Here is a 14,271-nt window from a genome sequence, read left to right as displayed (position 1 = left end):
GGGCGTGCTGCGTTCAAGGACAACTGTGTAGTAAAGGACTTTCTTTCTCTCTCTTTCTCTTTCTTTCTTTCTTTCTCTTTCTTTCTCTTTCTCTCTCTTTCTCTTTCCTTCTCTCTCTTTCTCTCTCCTTCTCTTTCTTTCTCTCTCTTTCTCTTTCTTTCTCTCTCCTTCTCTCTCTTTCTCTTTCTTTTTCACCTTCTGTTTCACTTTCTCTCTATTTCTTTTTTCTGTAATTTTGCATTATTAAAACCGTTGTTATTGTTGAATTGTGACTTTATTCCTGTAACAGTAAACTCCCTTTTCCTTGTTAAATGAGGACTTTATTCTCCTGGTGGCAACACGACTGTTACTTGTCTTTGGTCTAATTTCACTACTTGATCAAACTCATTTGGTTGTTTGCTTGTGGGAAATGATGAAGCGACACAGGAAGTGAATGGAGGCTTTTATTTTGAAGTGCGGCACATAGACTGTATGTGTGCAGCCTGACTCCTGCAGGACTTCGCAGATCTGGTTCATGGTGATTTTAACAGTTTACAGAGAAGATGATGCTCTCCGGGCTTCTCACCGTGTTCCTGACTGTTCTCAGCTTCTCTGAGAGCAAACACAAAGACATGTACACCTTCAAGGTGGTGAACAGCAGAGGGAAGTTAGTTTCCCTGGAGAAGTACCGGGGCTCGGTGAGTCTTTATTACAGACTCTCTCTGTCTCTCTGCATGTCTCGACTCTTTGCATGAATGAACTCTGCATGGGAACTTCTTGTAGTTGCATGTCTCCTGTCTGACTCTGTAGTAACTAACCCTGTAGACAGAGGATCAGCTGATGTCCCATCATGCAGCCCCGCTGGTCTACGTGGCATCAGGCCTGAGCAGCAGAGTCTCCGTTCACAGCAGGTACCGAAGCCCTTTACGAAAGAAACACACAAACTGCGTTCTCAGGGTTTATCAGGACCCACTTAACTAAAACTGCTGTTTCCCTTTAATCTCGTAATGTTCGTTGTTTTTCTTGTTAAATTGCAACTTTTTTCTCGTCATATTAAAACTTTTTTTCTCATTAAATTCCGACTTTATTCTTGTAATATTGACTTGCTTCTCGTTGTTTTAAAATGTTATTTTCGTAAAATTATAATTTTTCCTTTACTTTAAATCATGATTTTTTTCACATAATATAAAACCTTTATCTCTTAATATTGTGAGTTTTTTTCTCATTCAATTCGTACTATATTCTCGTAAAATGAACACTCTTAACCAATAAATTGTGACTTTATTCCCGTAATATTAAAACACTTTTTTTCCAAAGTATTCTAGGACACAATTGAGAAACCGCCACACACAAGTATCTGTTTTGTTTTTCATTGGTCCCTGATGAATGAAATCCTACAATAAATCGTGTGCTGCGTTCATTTCAAAAGACATCACGTGACAATAAACAAAATAGAGAAAGTATAAATTTGTGGGCAGCACAGGATTTATTTTACAGTAGGAGAAGCTGAAGTTTTCCTACCTGACCTTTTCAAATATTATCTTTAAATTGAATACTCCCGACTGACCTTATTGTCTCTCACATACATGGTTCCAGATTCTCCCATGACCACACAGTTAGTCACAGTATTTAAAGCACTTCTTATATAGTGTTTTTTCTATTTGGGATTTAGTATAACATACATATTAAATGAGATGTTCTGTGGTGAAGGGAGCTCCTCTCCTCCACAGACAAGCTCCTGAAACACCTTGTCCGAAGAAGTGTAGATGAAGTGATGTCACATGATCACAAATAATCACACAAATTAAAGTTATTAACCTGAAGATGAGAAGAATATGTTTCCTTTAAATCCCATGATTCATTTTCAGATTTGTCCGACTTTAAATTGCTTCCCTAGATGGTGGTATCACCAGTCTGTCAGTGTGCGGTCAGACTGAGAGACGATAAAATCAGAGAACGCATAAACTTACTTTATCAGTGATGAGCTGCTCTTCTGTCCAAACTCTCCTGTGCTGACTGAGCTGAAGCATGAAGCTGTAACATGTAGTAACCTGCACTAACAGTTTCTGTGCTGTGTCTGTACAGAGGTGCATCAATGACCTCTGCACTAACATGTAAGATAAACAGGTAAACAGCAATAAATAAAACAAATAAGTATTCATGGAAGTGGTTTTAGATGAAAGAAGCATCGTTATTGTCCATTATCATCCATCCAAAATAAGTGTTTTCCAGACACCTCGCAGTTTTAGACACATTAAATCAGTTATTAGTTAAAGGTCCAGTGTGTAAGATTTAGGTGAAAGGGATCTATTGGCAAAAACGGAATATAAAATAATCCTAGTGATGTTTTCACTAGTGTGTTTCATCTCAATTGTACAAATCATTGTTTTCTTGACCCGAGAATCAGCCCTCTATATTTAAATACTTTATATTTACATCAGGAGCATGTCCTACATGAAGGCAGCCATGTATTTTACAGTATCCCAGACTGGACAAACTAAACACCTTTTGAGTTTTTATGACAACTGAAGCTACCACAGGTTCTCTCTCATGTTTGGAAGGGGAGGGTGAGGTGAGGGGTATTCAGCAGCAACATGACACATCACCACTAGATGTCACTACATTCTACACACTGAACCTTTAATAATTAATGTTTGTTTGTCTGTTTTACATTGCTGCAAATTAAGTAAGTAAAGTATTGTGTGGTTTTAAACTGCAGCTCAAAGAAAACTGTTCTTATTTGACATTTATTAATATCTGAAAACACATGCTAACAAACAAATGGATGATGTGTACAGAGCATGTTCTGTACGTCACAGGTGTGAAACAGCTCTTTTCACTCCCCTGGCTGTTGTTTGGTGACATTCAGTTTTAGTTTTACAGTATGTTTCTGTGGCTTCAGGTGTCCCTGGTGGTGAATGTAGCCAGTGAATGTGGCTTCACAGAGGAACACTACAAAGACCTGCAGCAGCTCCAGCGGGACTTTGGGCCGTATCACTTCAACGTGCTGGCGTTCCCCTGCAACCAGTTTGGGCAGCAGGAGCCCGGCAGTGACAAGGAGATTGACAGCTTTGTGCGCAGAGTCTACGGCGTCTCCTTCCCCCTGTTCAGTAAAATTGCTGTTGTCGGAACTGGAGCCAACAATGTCTACAAGTACCTGGTCGGTGAGTGACATGAAATGCTGGTGGTAGTTCTTTCTTAAATCACATGAAGCAAATTAGGCTGAAAGTCAACCAGGGTTCTATGAAAGACAGTGGAACCTGTTGGATCTCATCTTTACAAGTGACGAGAATGAGTATGACACGGAAGACAAAACACAGACTGTACTGACATCATTTATTTGTGCGGGTTCTTACGAAGTTGTAGAAGTTTAGGAGCAGCAATAGGAGTTGTAAGAAGAAGAGATTTGTTGTGAGTCAGCAAACAATAGCAGAGACAAAAGGAAGGAATCATTAAGTGTCACTGATGATACACACAAGTTCACACCCTGTTTACTTTCTTTAACAGAAGATAATCAATTCTAAAGGCATTGTGGGAAAGCAACATGTGAGGGATTAGTGATGTAAGAAAAAAGGAAGATTCAAAGCTTTAAAACAATTAAAAACTGTAATATATTTTGAAAAAGTGCATAATGTCCTTGGAAGCTCTGAAAAAAGGGCATAAATAATAAAACGGTTGTGCGTCTTGAGGGTGTAATCTACCAAATGTCTACAGATCCAAAGTTTTGTAAAATGCTGGAAACAAGTCAGAGGTGGTGTCACCATTATTGGGGGCTCTTTACTGCAAGAAATACAATTCAGGGGGAAAAGAAAACAAGAAAGTTAGGAAGACAATGTAATGTACAGCACAGAATGTTTTTAAATCTTTGCTTTCTTCTTCTCTGCAGAGGCTTCTGGAAAAGAACCTGACTGGAATTTCTGGAAGTATCTGATTGATGTTAACGGCAAAGTGGTGGACACATGGGGACCAAAGGTGTCTGTGAAAGAAATTCGACCTAAAGTAGCTGAAATGGTGCGGCAGATTATCCTAAAGAAGAAAGAAGAGCTTTAACCCCTTGTTTCAACACAGTGTTTTGCAGTACGAGATTCAATACGAACTAGACGGACAAACGGAAAGCTTGTATGTTGTTTGTACAATATGAACCATTCAGTTTGATTCATAAAGCAAAAGCAAATTCTAATTGCTTTCGGAAAGCACTGATGTAACACCACTATGTTTTTACAAGTCAATGTTAAGTTGTATCAGGTGCATGACTTTAGAAACTGCGGTTTTATGCCAAAGAACCCCCGTTTCCCTGTTTGTAAGTCATGTGGATTTTATGTCTGATTTATGGAATAAATTGTTGATACCTCCCCATTGAGTTTATGTTTTATTGCCATTAAAGTCCCCTAAACATAATGATAACATAATAATGACAATCCATAGGATAGCATAGCTTAAGATTTCTTTATTTATATTACCTTTTGGAAAACAAAATAACAACAACATGATTGTTAATAAAAAGCCCATACAATATATAAAGCAGTAAATATTTCATTAGTTTGTAATTTTACACACATTTATACTCATTTACATGTTTTTTTACCTTCATTAAATGTGAAAGTCCAATTTGAGTCATATGAAAGAGTCACCACCACACAAGGATTTATTAACATCTTAAGCAAAGAAAAATATAATTTAATAGATAAAAACAATTAAAACCATAAAGACCCAATATTGCTTTTCAAGCTCTCCCAAAAACTTAACTGAGAAAAAAAAAAGTGCTTTTCCTTGTTTGTCTTACAATATGCAATCATCTGTTAAGGGTGTGTTTACTGTAGACCTACTTTTTTATGCTTTAATCTTCTAACATTTAAGATCCGTAAAGTAGTATTGTTTTCTCTGTTATCTTAAATGACAATTATTTTTTGTGTAGATGTAATCATGCAGAAACAACACGTGTCAGAAATTGGAACCAGTAGATAACATTGGTTGTAACTAAACTGTCATCGGCTGTGATTTTGATTTAAATCTTGCACCTGTACTGACTGACCACATCATTATCACTATACCAATATGAAATAATAACAATGTTAAATAATGGAAAAATAATAGGTCTCCTCAGATGCCGCAATGTTTTGAAGTAGGAAACAAAGTGATTCAAAGTGTTTATGTGAGGTAAATTGTCCCATATTGTGGCTTTCATTTAAACCAGAAATTTGTTACCCTAATGTCTTTTATATAAAGTATTTGTATAATTTTCAGCAAAATATTGAATTAGATAGAATATGGTAAAGATTTCAGTGCATTTGAAATACACAGGTTTTGGAGGAAAACCCATAGTTAGTAACTTCCACTTTAATTGGAAACATTCCAGTCAAATTAAAGCTGATGAATAAATTTAAGACTTTACACTTTATTTTCCCCTTGGGGAAAAGTCTAAAGTCATTGAAGTTAAATTAGAGTTTTGTGTGCATAGTTAATCAGAGGTCATCTGGTGGCTTCATAGTTCCTTCATCCTATTCTAAAATAGAATGAAATAAAGGAATATAATCAACAAATGGAGCATTCCCATCCTGATATAACAGGCATCACTGGCAGAGGTTGGAGCTGCCTGTGTTGTTGAGTTGGAAGTTGTTGCTGGGGTGGAGGACATTGCTGTCGTTAGAGGGACAGTAGTTGTTGTTGGGAGAACAGTTTCTTCAGAAGATATAGTTGGAGAAGTAGTTGTTGTAGTTGGTGCAGTGGTTGTTGTTGTTGATGGGGTTGTAGTTGGTGCTGTAGTTGTTGTTGTTGGAGTAGTGGTTGTTGTCGTTGGAGTAGTGGTTGTTGTCGTTGGAGAAGTGTTTTTTGTAGTTGGGGTAGTGGTTGTTGTAGTTGGGGTTGTTGTAGTTGTGATAGTGGTTGTTGTAGTTGGGGTACTTGTAGTTGTAGTTGGGGTAGTGGTCGTTGTCGTTGGGGTAGTGGTTGTGGCTGTTGTTGTTGGGGTCGTGGTTGTTGTCGTTGGGATCGTGGTTGTTGGGGTAGTGGTCGTTGTCGTTGGGGTAGTGGTGGTTGTTGTTGGTGTAGTGGTAGTTGTAGTTGGTGTAGTGGTAGTTGTACTTGGGGTAGTGGTGGTTGTTGTTGGGGTAGTGGTTGTTTTAGTTGGGGTAGTGGTTGTTGTCGTTGGGGTAGTGGTGGTTGTTGTTGGGGTAAAGGTAGTTGTAGTTGGGGTAGTGGTTGTTGTAGTTGGTGTAGTGGTGGTTGTTGTTGGGGTAGTGGTTGTTGTAGTTGGGGTAGTGGTTGTTGTAGTTGGGGTAGTGGTGGTTGTTGTTGGGGTAGTGGTAGTTGTAGTTGGGGTAGTGGTTGTTGGGGTCGTGGTGGTTGTAGTTTGGGTAGTTGTAGTTTGGCTAGTGTTAGTTGTAGTTGGGGTGGTGGAGGTGGTTATTGTCATTGGTGTTGTGGTTGTTGTTGTTTGGGTAGTGGTTGTTGGGGTAGTAGTAGTTGTCGTTGGGGTAGTGGTAGTTGTTGTTGTTGTTGGGGTAGTGGTAGTGGTAGTTGTAGTTGGGGTAGTGGTAGTTGTAGTTGGGGTAGTGGTAGTTGTTGTTGGGGTAGTGGTTGTTGTAGTTGGGGTAGAGGTAGTTGTAGATGGGGTAGTGGTAGTTGTCGTTGGGGTAGTGGTTGTTGTCGTTGGGGTAGAGGTAGTTGTAGTTGGTGTAGTGGTAGCTGTAGTTGGGGTAGTGGTTGTTGGGGTTGTGGTAGTTGTAGTTGGAGTAGTGGTGGTTGTTGTTGGGGTAGTGGTAGTTGTTGTTGGGGTAGTGGTTGTTGGGGTTGGGGTAGTGGTATTGTTGTTGGGGTAGTGGTAGTTGTAGTTGGGGTAGTGGTTGTTGGGGTTGTGGTAGTTGTGGTTGGGGTAGTGGTAGTTGTCGTTGGGGTAGTGGTAGTTGTAGTTGGGGTAGTGGTGGTTGTTGGTAGGGTAGTTGTAGTTGGGGTAGTGTTTGTTGTAGTTGGGGTAGTGGTTGTTGTAGTTGGGGTAGTGGTTGTTGTACTTGGTGTAGTGGTAGTTGTAGTTGGGGTAGTGGTTGTTGTAGTTGGGGTAGTGGTTGTTGTAGTTGGGGTAGTGGTAGTTGTCGTTGGGGTAGTGGTAGTTGTAGTTGGGGTAGTGGTAGTTGTCGTTGGAGTAGTGGTAGTTGTAGTTGGGGTAGTGGTAGTTGTTGTTGGGGTAGTGGTTGTTGTTGTTGGGGTAGTGGTAGTGGTAGTTGTAGTTGGGGTAGTGGTAGTTCTAGATGGGGTAGTGGTAGTTGTAGTTTGGGTAGTGGTGGTTGTGGTTGGGGTAGTGGTACTTGTAGTTGGAGTAGTGGTGGTTGTTGTTGGGGTAGTGGTAGTTGTAGTTGGGGTAGTGGTTGTTGTAGTTGGGGTAGTGGTTGTTGTAGTTGGGGTAGTGGTTGTTGGGGTTGTGGTAGTGGTAGTTGTCGTTGGGGTAGTGGTAGTTGTAGTTGGGGTAGTGGTGGTTGTTGGTAGGGTAGTTGTAGTTGGGGTAGTGTTTGTAGTAGTTGGGGTAGTGGTTGTTGTAGTTGGGGTAGTGGTTGTTGTAGTTGGTGTAGTGGTAGTTGTAGTTGGGGTAGTGGTTGTTGTAGTTGGGGTAGTGGTAGTTGTCGTTGGGGTAGAGGTAGTTGTAGTTGGGGTAGTGGTAGTTGTCGTTGGGGTAGTGGTAGTTGTAGTTGGGGTAGTGGTAGTTGTTGTTGGGGTAGTGGTAGTTGTAGTTGGGGTAGTGTTAGTTGTAGTTGGGGTAGTAGTGGTTGTTGTTGGAGTAGTGGTAGTTGTAGTTCGGGTAGTGGTTGTTGTCGTTGGGGTCGTGGAGGTGGTTGTTGTCGTTGGTGTTGTGGTTGTTATTTTTGGGGTAGTGGTTGTTGTAGTTGGGGTAGTGGTTGTTGTTGTTGTTGGGGTAGTGGTAGTTGTAGTTGGGGTAGTGGTAGTTGTAGATGGGGTAGTGGTAGTTGTAGATGGGGTAGTGGTAGTTGTTGTTGGGGTAGTGGTTGTTGTAGTTGGGGTAGTGGTAGTTGTCGTTGGGGTAATGGTTGTTGTCGTTGGGGTAGTGGTAGTTGTAGTTGGTGTAGTGGTAGCTGTAGTTGGGGTAGTGGTGGTTGTTGTTGGGGTAGTGGTACTTGTAGTTGGGGTAGTGGTTGTTGTAGTTGGGGTAGTGGTTGTTGTAGTTGGGGTAGTGGTTGTTGTAGTTGGGGTAGTGGTAGTTGTAGTTGGGGTAGTGGTTGTTGTAGTTGGGGTAGTGGTAGTTGTGGTTGGGGTAGTGGTAGTTGTCGTTGGGGTAGTGGTAGTTGTAGTTGGGGTAGTGTTTGTAGTAGTTGGGGTAGTGTTTGTTGTAGTTGGGGTAGTGGTTGTTGTAGTTGGTGTAGTGGTAGTTGTAGTTGGGGTAGTGGTGGTTGTAGTTGGGGTAGTGGTTGTTGTAGTTGGGGTAGTGGTTGTTGTAGTTGGGGTAGTGGTAGTTGTAGTTGGGGTAGTGGTGGTTGTAGTTGGGGTAGTGGTTGTTGTAGTTGGGGTAGTGGTAGTTGTCGTTGGGGTAGTGGTAGTTGTAGTTGAGGTAGTGGTAGTTGTCGTTGGGTTAGTTGTAGTTGGGGTAGTGGTAGTTGTTGTTGGGGTAGTGGTAGTTGTAGTTGGGGTAGTGTTAGTTGTAGTTGGGGTATTAGTGGTTGTTGTTGGAGTAGTGGTAGTTGTAGTTGGGGTAGTTGTAGTTGGGCCGGTGGTAGTTGTAGTTTGGGTAGTGGTTGTTGTAGCTGGGGTAGTGGTTGTTGTAGTTGGGGTCGTGGAGGTGGTTGTTGTCGTTGGTGTTGTGGTTGTTATTGTTGGGGTAGTGGTTGTTGTAGTTGGGGTAGTGGTTGTTGTACTTGGGGTAGTTGTGGTTGTTGGTAGGGTAGTTGTAGTTGGGGTAGTGGTTGTAGTAGTTGGGGTAGTGGTTGTTGTAGTTGGGGTAGTGGTTGTAGTAGTTGGGGTAGTGGTTGTTGTAGTTGGGGTAGTGGTTGTTGTCGTTGGTGTCGTGGTTGTTGGGGTAGTGGTTGTAGTAGTTGGGGTAGTTGTTGTTGTCGTTGGGGTAGAGGTTGTTGTAGTTGGGGTAGTGATAGTTGGGGTAGGGGTGGTTGTTGTTGGGGTCGTGGTTGTTGTAGTTGGGGTAGTGGTAGTTGTAAGTGGGGTAGTGGTGGTTGTTGTTGGGGTAGTGGTGGTTGTTGTTGGGGTAGTGGTAGTTGTAGTTGGGGTAGTGGTTGTTGTAGTTGGGGTAGTGGTTGTTGTCGTTGGGGTAGTGGTAGTTGTAGTTGGTGTAGTGGTAGCTGTAGTTGGGGTAGTGGTGGTTGTTGTTGGGGTAGTGGTAGTTGCAGTTGGGGTAGTGGTTGTTGTAGTTGGGGTAGTGGTTGTTGTCGTTGGGGTAGTGGTAGTTGTAGTTGGTGTAGTGGTAGCTGTAGTTGGGGTAGTGGTGGTTGTTGTTGGGGTAGTGGTAGTTGTAGTTGGGGTAGTGGTTGTTGTAGTTGGGGTAGTGGTTGTTGTAGTGGGGGTAGTGGTTGTTGGGGTTGTGGTAGTTGTAGTTGGGGTAGTTGTAGTTGGTGTAGTGGTAGTTGTACTAGGGTAGTGGTAGTTGTACTTGGGGTAGTGGTGGTTGTTGGTGGGGTAGTTGTAGTTGGGGTAGTGGTTGTAGTAGTTAGGGTAGTGTTTGTTGTAGTTGGGGTAGTGGTTGTTGTAGTTGGGCTAGTGGTTGTTGTAGTTGGTGTAGTTGTAGTTGTAGTTGGGGTAGTGGTGGTTGTAGTTGGGGTAGTGGTTGTTGTAGTTGGGGTAGTGGTTGTTGTAGTTGGGGTAGTGGTTGTTGGGGTTGTGGTAGTTGTAGTTGGGGTAGTGGTAGTTGTCGTTGGGGTAGTTGTAGTTGGGGTAGTGTTAGTTGTAGTTGGGGTAGTGGTAGTTGTAGTTGGGGTAGTGGTCGTTGTTGTTGGGGTAGTTGTTGTTGTAGTTGGGGTAGTGGTTGTTGTCGTTGGGGTAGTGGTAGTTGTAGTTGGGGTAGTAGTGGTTGTTGTTGGAGTAGTGGTAGTTGTAGTTGGGGTAGTTGTAGTTGGGCTGGTGGTAGTTGTAGTTTGGGTAGTGGTTGTTGTAGCTGGGGTAGTGGTTGTTGTAGTTGGGGTAATGGTGGTTGTAGTTGGGGTAGTGGTTGTAGTAGTTTGGGTAGTGGTTGTTGTAGTTGGGGTAGTGGTTGTTGTCGTTGGGGTTGTGGTTGTTGTAGTTGGGCTAGTGGTAGTTGTAATTGGGGTAGTGGTGGTTGTTGTTGGGGTAGTGGTGGTTGTTGTTGGGGTAGTGGTAGTTGTAGTTGGGGTAGTGGTTGTTGTAGTTGGGGTAGTGGTTGTTGTCGTTGGGGTAGTGGTAGTTGTAGTTGGTGTAGTGGTAGCTGTAGTTGGGGTAGTGGTGGTTGTTGTTGGGGTAGTGGTAGTTGTAGTTGGTGTAGTGGTGGTTGTTGTTGGGGTAGTGGTAGTTGTAGTTGGGGTAGTGGTTGTTGTACTTGGGGTAGTGGTGGTTGTTGGTAGGGTATTTGCAGTTGGGTAGGTAGTGGTTGTTGTAGTTGGGGTAGTGGTTGGAGTAGTTTGGGTAGTGGTTGTTGTCGTTGGTGTTGTGGTTGTTGTAGTTGGGCTAGTGGTTGTTGTAGTTGGGGTAGTGGTCGTTGTTGTTGGGGTAGTGGTGGTTGTTGTTGGGGTAGTGGTAGTTGTAGTTGGGGTAGTGGTTGTTGTACTTGGGGTAGTGGTGGTTGTTGGTAGGGTATTTGCAGTTGGGGTAGTGGTTGTAGTAGTTGGCGTAGTGGTTGTTGTAGTTGGGGTAGTGGTTGTAGTAGTTTGGGTAGTGGTTGTTGTAGTTGGGGTCATGGTTGTTGTCGTTGGTGTTGTGGTTGTTGTAGTTGGGCTAGTGGTAGTTGTAATTGGGGTAGTGGTGGTTGTTGTTGGGGTAGTGGTGGTTGTTGTTGGGGTAGTGGTAGTTGTAGTTGGGGTAGTGGTTGTTGTAGTTGGGGTAGTGGTTGTTGTCGTTGGGGTAGTGGTAGTTGTGGTTGGTGTAGTTGTAGCTGTAGTTGGGGTAGTGGTTGTTGTAGTTGGGGTAGTGGTTGTTGGGGTTGTGGTAGTTGTAGTTGGGGTAGTGGTAGTTGTCGTTGGGGTAGTGGTAGTTGTAGTTGGGGTAGTGGTAGTTGTTGTTGGGGTAGTGGTAGTTGTAGTTGGGGTAGTGGGGGTAGTGGTTGTTGGGGTTGTGGTAGTTGTAGTTGGGGTAGTTGTAGTTGGGGTAGTGGTAGTTGTGGTTGGGGTAGTGGTTGTTGGGGTTGTGGTAGTGGTAGTTGTCGTTGGGGTAGTGGTAGTTGTAGTTGGGGTAGTGGTGGTTGTTGGTGGGGTAGTTGTAGTTGGGGTAGTGGTTGTAGTAGTTGGGGTAGTGTTTGTTGTAGTTGGGGTAGTGGTTGTTGTAGTTGGGGTAGTGGTGGTTGTTGGTAGGTAGTTGTAGTTGGGGTAGTGTTTGTAGTAGTTGGGGTAGTGTTTGTTGTAGTTGGGGTAGTGGTTGTTGTAGTTGGGGTAGTGGTTGTTGTAGTTGGGGTAGTGGTAGTTGTAGTTGGGGTAGTGGTGGTTGTAGTTGGGGTAGTGGTAGTTGTAGTTGGGGTAGTGGTAGTTGTAGTTGGGGTAGTGGTAGTTGTTGTTGGGGTAGTGGTAGTTGTAGTTGGGGTAGTGGTAGTTGTAGTTGGGGTAGTGGTGGTTGTTGGTAGGGTAGTTGTAGTTGGGGTAGTGTTTGTAGTAGTTGGGGTAGTGTTTGTTGTAGTTGGGGTAGTGGTTGTTGTAGTTGGGGTAGTGGTTGTTGTAGTTGGTGTAGTGGTAGTTGTAGTTGGGGTAGTGGTGGTTGTAGTTGGGGTAGTGGTTGTTGTAGTTGGGGTAGTGGTAGTTGTCGTTGGGGTAGAGGTAGTTGTAGTTGGGGTAGTGGTAGTTGTCGTTGGGGTAGTGGTAGTTGTAGTTGGGGTAGTGGTAGTTGTTGTTGGGGTAGTGGTAGTTGTAGTTGGGGTAGTGTTAGTTGTAGTTGGGGTAGTAGTGGTTGTTGTTGGAGTAGTGGTAGTTGTAGTTCCAGTGGTTGTTGTTGTAGTAGGGTAGTGGTTGTTGTAGTTGGAGTCGTGAGGTGGTTGTTGTCGTTGGTGTTGTGGTTGTTATTGTTGGGGTAGTGGTTGTTGTAGTTGGGGTAGTGGTAGCTGTAGTTGGGGTAGTGGTGGTTGTTGTTGGGGTAGTGGTAGTTGTAGTTGGGGTAGTTGTTGTTGTAGTTGGGGTAGTGGTTGTTGTAGTTGGGGTAGTGGTTGTTGGGGTTGTGGTAGTGGTGGTTGGGTAGTGGTAGTTGTCGTTGGGGTAGTGGTAGTTGGAGTTGAGGTAGTGTTTGTAGTAGTTGGGGTAGTGTTTGTAGTAGTTGGGGTAGTGGTTGTTGTAGTTGGGGTAGTGGTTGTTGTAGTTGGGGTAGTGGTTGTTTTAGTTGGTGTAGTGGTAGTTGTAGTTGGGGTAGTGGTGGTTGTAGTTGGGGTAATGGTTGTTGTAGTTGGGGTAGTGGTAGTTGTCGTTGGGGTAGTGGTAGTTGTAGTTGAGGTAGTGGTAGTTGTCGTTGGGTTAGTGGTAGTTGTAGTTGGGGTAGTGGTAGTTGTTGTTGGGGTAGTGGTAGTTGTAGTTAGGAGTAGTATTGGTGAGTTGGGGTAGTTGTAGTTGGGCGGTGGTAGTTGTAGTTTGGGTAGTGGTTGTTGTAGCTGGGGTAGTTGTGGTTGTTGGTAGGGTAGTTGTAGTTGGGGTAGTGGTTGTAGTAGTTGGGGTAGTGGTTGTTGTAGTTGGGGTAGTGGTTGTAGTAGTTTGGGTAGTGGTTGTTGGGGTAGTGGTTGTAGTAGTTGGGGTAGTTGTTGTTGTCGTTGGGGTAGTGGTTGTTGTAGTTGGGGTAGTGATAGTTGGGGTAGTGGTGGTTGTTGTTGGGGTCGTGGTTGTTGTAGTTGGGCTAGTGGTAGTTGTAATTGGGGTAGTGGTGGTTGTTGTTGGGGTAGTGGTGGTTGTTGTTGGGGTAGTGGTAGTTGTAGTTGGGGTAGTGGTTGTTGTAGTTGGGGTAGTGGTTGTTGTCGTTGGGATAGTGGTAGTTGTAGTTGGTGTAGTGGTAGCTGTAGTTGGGGTAGTGGTTGTTGTAGTTGGGGTAGTGGTTGTTGTAGTTGGGGTAGTGGTTGTTGTAGTTGGGGTAGTGGTAGTTGTAGTTGGGGTAGTGGTTGTTGTAGTTGGGGTAGTGGTTGTTGTCGTTGGGGTAGTGGTAGTTGTAGTTGGTGTAGTGGTAGCTGTAGTTGGGGTAGTGGTGGTTGTTGTTGGGGTAGTGGTAGTTGTAGTTGGGTAGTGGTGGTTGTAGTTGGGGTAGTGGTTGTTGTAGTTGGGGTAGTGGTTGTTGGGGTTGTGGTAGTGAGTTGTCGTTGGGGTAGTGGTAGTTGTAGTTAGGGTAGTGGTGGTTGTTGGTAGGGTAGTTGTAGTTGGGGTAGTGTTTGTAGTAGTTGGGGTAGTGTTTGTTGTAGTTGGGGTAGTGGTTGTTGTAGTTGGGGTAGTGGTTGTTGTAGTTGGGGTAGTGGTAGTTGTAGTTGGGGTAGTGGTTGTTGTAGTTGGGGTAGTGGTAGTTGTCGTTGGGGTAGTGATTTGTGTTGGGGTAGTGTTTGTTGTTGTTAGGGTAGTGTTAGTTGTCGTTGGGGTAGTGGTTGTTGTAGTTGGGGTAGTGATAGTTGGGGTAGTGGTGGTTGTTGTTGGGGTAGTGGTTGTTGTAGTTAGGCGAGTGGTAGTTGTAATTGGGGTACTGGTGGTTGTTGTTGGGGTAGTGGTGGTTGTTGTTGGGGTAGTGGTAGTTGTAGTTGGGGTAGTGGTTGTTGTAGTTGAGGTAGTGGTTGTTGTCGTTGGGATAGTGGTAGTTGTAGTTGGTGTAGTGGTAGCTGTAGTTGGGGTAGTGGTTGTTGTAGTTGGGGTAGTGGTTGTTGTAGTTGGGGTAGTGGTTGTTGTAGTTGGGGTAGTGGTAGTTGTAGTTGGGGTAGTGGTGGTTGTAGTTGGGGTAGTGTTAGTTGTCGTTGGGGTAGTGGTTGTTGTAGTTGGGGTAGTGATAGTTAGGGTAGTAGTGGTTGTTGTTGGGGTCGTGGTTGTTGTAGTTGGGCTAGTGGTAGTTGTAATTAGGGTAGTGGTGGTTGTTGTTGGGGTAGTGGTGGTTGTTGTTGGGGTAGTGGTAGTTGTAGTTGGGGTAGTGGTTGTTGTAGTTAGGGTAGTGGTTGTTGTCGTTAGGATAGTGGTA

General features: G+C 43.7%; 4 protein-coding genes across 4 annotated transcripts; 1 reads left to right on the top strand and 3 right to left on the bottom strand.

Moving 5' to 3' along the window:
* The first annotated feature begins 201 nt into the window (after positions 1–201).
* Positions 202–4,335, top strand: gpx7 (glutathione peroxidase 7). The gene is made up of 3 exons (XM_035176476.2): positions 202–677; positions 2,882–3,143; positions 3,866–4,335. Exons 1-3 carry the CDS (start codon positions 543–545, stop codon positions 4,027–4,029), a joined length of 561 nt encoding a protein of 186 aa, XP_035032367.1. The 5' UTR covers positions 202–542; the 3' UTR covers positions 4,030–4,335.
* Positions 4,336–6,936: 2,601 nt separating this feature from the next.
* On the bottom strand, positions 6,937–7,434 carry LOC124854686 (integumentary mucin C.1-like; the record flags this gene model as incomplete). Its single annotated transcript, XM_047342930.1, has 1 exon — positions 6,937–7,434. A coding segment is annotated over one exon (498 nt), but the record flags the coding sequence as incomplete, so codon positions are not given.
* Positions 7,435–7,674: 240 nt separating this feature from the next.
* LOC124854684 (mucin-2-like) lies at positions 7,675–9,018 on the bottom strand (the record flags this gene model as incomplete). Its single annotated transcript, XM_047342928.1, has 2 exons — positions 7,675–8,726; positions 8,838–9,018. Coding segments are annotated over 2 exons (1,233 nt in total), but the record flags the coding sequence as incomplete, so codon positions are not given.
* Positions 9,019–12,791: 3,773 nt separating this feature from the next.
* LOC124854685 (integumentary mucin C.1-like) lies at positions 12,792–13,838 on the bottom strand (the record flags this gene model as incomplete). Its single annotated transcript, XM_047342929.1, has 2 exons — positions 12,792–13,288; positions 13,790–13,838. Coding segments are annotated over 2 exons (546 nt in total), but the record flags the coding sequence as incomplete, so codon positions are not given.
* Positions 13,839–14,271: the final 433 nt, after the last annotated feature.

The sequence above is a fragment of the Hippoglossus stenolepis genome, chromosome 14, assembly GCF_022539355.2.
Source record: "Hippoglossus stenolepis isolate QCI-W04-F060 chromosome 14, HSTE1.2, whole genome shotgun sequence".
In the NCBI taxonomy this organism is placed as follows: Eukaryota; Metazoa; Chordata; class Actinopteri; order Pleuronectiformes; family Pleuronectidae; genus Hippoglossus; species Hippoglossus stenolepis.
Note: the sequence above shows the minus strand (reverse complement) of the source record. Positions and strands in the feature narration are given on the sequence as shown.

Excerpts from the sequence above, each read along its gene's own strand:
- gpx7 (XM_035176476.2), top strand. The coding sequence starts at position 543 with ATGATGCTCTCCGGGCTTCTCACCGTGTTCCTGACTGTTCTCAGCTTC. Across the intron at positions 678-2,881 it reads TGGAGAAGTACCGGGGCTCG|GTGTCCCTGGTGGTGAATGT; the intron begins GTGAGTCTTTAT and ends CTGTGGCTTCAG. Across the intron at positions 3,144-3,865 it reads TGTCTACAAGTACCTGGTCG|AGGCTTCTGGAAAAGAACCT; the intron begins GTGAGTGACATG and ends TCTTCTCTGCAG.